Here is a 4,116-nt window from a genome sequence, read left to right as displayed (position 1 = left end):
TGGCTAGGGCACTCTATGCATCGGGACCATGGGTCACACCCACACCAAAAACTTGACCTCCCACTTCTTTTTGAGAGACTTAGGTGGAAATGAGATTAGGCTTAGTGCAAAGTTTTGTACACTACTAGAACTTTCTTAGCTTAAGCTATTTTCTTTTATTTTAGTTTTGATGATTAGATAAACACTCATTTTTGTTGTAACCCAATTGTCTCATGGGCCAAATTTGGCCTTAGAAGACGTTAATATATATTTCTTTCTTTCTTTCTTTCTTTCTCTCATTCTATATTGAGTCTTTAATTTACCCTCAAACCACGAAATCTGAGATGAGATGTCCAACAAATACTAAACTTCCCTAAGACATAAGGCTAAAATAGCAACACAAGGGGCTATCTCAATCTAACTATATTTTCAATCAACCTCACCTTATTACAATGTAGTGGCAAACGAGGAAATTTGAGTTATAATGTCCAAATGTGAAGGACATTATATGGAGAGCTTTTATAAATAAAAACAAAACTAATCATGTCTAGGTGCCAAATATCAACATTGTGGCAATGATTTCATCAAATATTATTAGAATACAGATATGTATTGATCAAAGAATTCATTGACGTGTATCCTGTAAACATATATTTCCATAAGAGATAGGGTAAATTTGAATTGATTATGGAACCCCATATGACATGATATTCATACCCTATTGCAATGTGAAGAATGCACCAAGGAACTCATCTTTCTGAATCTGAACAAACTCCGGATTTTCCAAACAAGAAAAGCGATCTGACAATCCAAAAAATTGAAATATTGAAGAAGCGCCCTGAGAAAGTAACTGTGCTTTTGCGTGGAACCCTTCGGTTTTGTGAACCCGTTAATTATCAAATCAAAGAGAAAATGGTCACACCATCTAAACTTCTCGTTTGAGGAAGCAACTGCCAAACAATGAATCGGCAAAGAAGTTAGAAATCTCTACACAAATGTTGAGGTTATGTGAGAGATTAAAGAAAACATGTCAAGTGCCCTTCTGTAAGGAAAAGAAAAACCCCCCAAATATCATTAATTGTTGTGAACGCATGACAATTTCCTGTATATGGAGAGTAAAAAGCAAATCCACTTCACTCACTTTCTCAGAGTCTATGGCGGAGAATGTCTTGAATTCTACCTCTTTCCTAAACAGAATTTTCATTATCTGCTCAATTCAGTCACAAACAAATAAATGTCAAACGGATGTGCATTTTTATAATAATCATAAATTGGTCTATTCATCAGCTGAAACTCTGAATGCATCACTTACAAGGGAAGCCACATCTGCCCTTGATACTAATCCTCCTATTGTATAATCTTCAGTCAAAATGCCTTTCCCACTTGGAGACTGCAAAAATAAATACAAAACTTATTGTATACAAATCTTAATAAAAACTAGTGGCATAAGTCTTATTAGAGTATGTTGTATATCTCATGTGTATCAAATAACTTTTGTGATTTTACTTGAGAATATTCATATCTATAAATGGGAAAACACCCAACATATGCCCTAGCTTGGGGGGTATGTACCCGCACATCAAAACAAACATGTTTATTAGAGAAGGCATTGTATTGTTTGAGACTCTGATGAATAGACAAAATGCTGAGAAATATTTAGGTGGTTTTCCATGACACTTTGAAATGTTCCACCTTGTCAGCACACAAAAATTCATTAGACCAACACAAAAACTGTTATCAGAAAAGGAAAGTAATGATTGAAAATTACCGCATTGAGTAAGCCACCAGGTCGTACTATTGTGTAAGCAAGGCCACTTGATTTGAGCTCCTCCTCAGCACCAAACTTGGCTTCAAGTACAACCTTCAAGACTTGGAGAGTCTGCAAAACACAGAAGAAAAGTAAATAATATATATATCATCAACTAATCGTCTTACATAAACAAGGTATAACTTGTTAGGGCTAACCGATTCGTCCACTGCTACAACACTATTACCAACACCAATACTAGACACCTGAAAATGAAAGGAAATGAAGGAGTAAATGACCAATTCAGTGTCTCCAATTTGTAAGAAACTACACAATAAGTAACTATCATGGCTATGAATTAATTTCTGAGATGAAACTCAGAGAAGTAAAAACATTAAAATCAATCCAACAAATGACTTATATCCTATATAATGACAAAAGCATGGGTTAGACGCTATTGAAATAAACTTTGTCATGAAATAAACTACAAATATTCATTCTAGGAGCTATTTATTTCTACATAATGGTGATATTATTATACAAGATGCATGTAATACTCAGTTATCCAATGAAATAGTATAGTGTAATTTCACATATAAAGATGGGGAATGGGAAAAAGGAAAACAAGCTGTACAGAAATGACTCAGAAGACTAGTTAGTTACCAAGATAAATCTTTTGACTCCAGCTTTCTTAGCTGCCCTTATGACATTAATACACCCATCCTGAAAGAAAAGGCAATCTTAATAATTAATCATCCTGATCAATGGGATACCCTATTGGTTAACAATCTCTAGGTTATGGTGAAATGAAAAGAGTTAATACCTTATCAACCTCGGGGTTTTTGGTTCCTCCACCTAGATTAAAAACCCATAATAAAGTATTGATCTTTTTTTTGTTTCTGCCTTAAAAGTCAAATTTCCAATCAATTTCAAGCTATTACCAACTGTGCAAACAACAGCATCGAACGTGTTCAATCGGAGGGCTTTTTCAATTGTTGGAGGGTCCATCACATCTCCAATGTTGAGCATAGCTCCTAGCTCTTCAATATTTTTCCGGAATTTGTCACTCCGCTGGAACACAGTCACCCATGATCCCGCTTTTGCCAGTGCCTTTGTTACCTCCAACCCAACTCCCCCACCCCCAACTACGAGAACTGATCAAGGACATGGTACTTTAGGAGCAAAAACCTCCTTCTTGGGGTTAAGTTTAAGCACTAGATTCTCATATGCAAATTACCTTCACTTGTTTTCTTAAAGAGATGAAAAGATCCGGTTAAATATAACATGCTAGAATTATATTAATTTTAGCAAAGTTCACTGACCAACAAAAGCCATTTATGCAATTACTTACTTACTTTCCTCTGAAAATGAATGGATCCGCCACACTCAGCTTACAAAATGCTATTTTCTAGAATGATAAAATGCTCTTTAACCAACAAAACTCATAACATCCATTTCATTCAAATACAAAGTATAATATGCTAGAAGGACTTATATGATGATAGAAACGTTCATCATAATACAGACAAATGCTCAGTTTGACATGTAAAATCCTCTTTTACATCATATCACAATCAAAATCCATAACAAGCAGACCTGACGAGTTGTCGATCGTGACTGGTTCTTCTACCTGACTACTTCTCACTCTCAGCGTATCCTTCTTTTTACTGTACTCATGGAAGCTTCCATTCTTCACTACCAAACCTGTGATTCGTCTTCCAATTTGACTTGTCCGTGCATTCTCACTGCACCAAAAGGCTGTAGATTTGAAAACTCAGATGCAGGTAAGATTGCCACAAATTCTAGACATGTAGTATGTGCATAGATTCACATTTTTTTAAACTTTGGATGTAAAGATATATTACACATACACATTTCTCATATTTCATATTTCATATCCAGGGATACATAAGATATCCACATTTGTCATATTCTCACATCAAATGGACATAAATATCTCATTTTCACATGCATGGATATGCATTTTCACATCCATGTATATAGATATGGCATCTCTCATACTTCAGCTCATGCATGGATATACACCTACCACACTTTTCTCAGACTTCAGAGAACTTCAAATTGCTTGAATATAGAAACCCTCCAACAAAGAAACAAAGTTCATAAAAACCAAAAGTACCTCTTAAACTGGAGCCGGAATTCGCGTCAAGCTGTGTTGATCTGCAGCAAGCTTGTCCTGCAAAAACCCAGGGAGATGAGATAACAGAACAGAGGGATGTTGAGCACACATTGAAGATGCCAAAGAGATGTGGTAATGTAATGTTGGTTACCTGAGAGAGCAGAGAGGGAGAGGAGAAGAGAAGAGCAAGAGGCCATGTTTGCAAGAGGAGAGGGGTTATGTATGTATGAATGTATGTTATGTATGTGTA

The 4,116-nt window shown here is 35.7% G+C and overlaps 1 protein-coding gene across 1 annotated transcript; it reads right to left on the bottom strand.

Annotated features, from left to right (window-relative positions):
* Positions 1-387: 387 nt before the first annotated feature.
* Positions 388-4,116, bottom strand: LOC147849920 (uncharacterized). The gene is made up of 11 exons (XM_087337292.1): positions 4,018-4,116; positions 3,867-3,923; positions 3,323-3,484; positions 2,668-2,880; positions 2,550-2,581; positions 2,390-2,449; positions 1,945-1,992; positions 1,748-1,858; positions 1,292-1,369; positions 1,121-1,186; positions 388-929 (listed from the first exon to the last, which is right to left on the bottom strand). The coding sequence occupies exons 1-11, from the start codon at positions 4,061-4,063 to the stop codon at positions 876-878; spliced, it is 927 nt and encodes a 308-aa protein (XP_087193418.1). The 5' UTR covers positions 4,064-4,116; the 3' UTR covers positions 388-875.

The sequence above is a fragment of the Azolla caroliniana genome, unplaced genomic scaffold (assembly GCF_043228905.1).
Source record: "Azolla caroliniana isolate FFs.n. ecotype wild unplaced genomic scaffold, voAzoCaro1.0.p SCAF_22, whole genome shotgun sequence".
Classification (NCBI taxonomy): domain Eukaryota; kingdom Viridiplantae; phylum Streptophyta; class Polypodiopsida; order Salviniales; family Salviniaceae; genus Azolla; species Azolla caroliniana.
This window is presented reverse-complemented; position numbering and strand designations above follow the sequence as displayed.

Coding starts and splice junctions, on each gene's coding strand:
- LOC147849920 (XM_087337292.1), bottom strand. CDS start 4,063: ATGGCCTCTTGCTCTTCTCTTCTCCTCTCCCTCTCTGCTCTCTCAG. Junction 2,881..3,322: donor CACGATCGACAACTCGTCAG/GTCTGCTTGTTA, acceptor GTCCTTGATCAG/TTCTCGTAGTTGGGGGTGGG. Junction 1,370..1,747: donor CTGGTGGCTTACTCAATGCG/GTAATTTTCAAT, acceptor TTATTTTTGCAG/TCTCCAAGTGGGAAAGGCAT.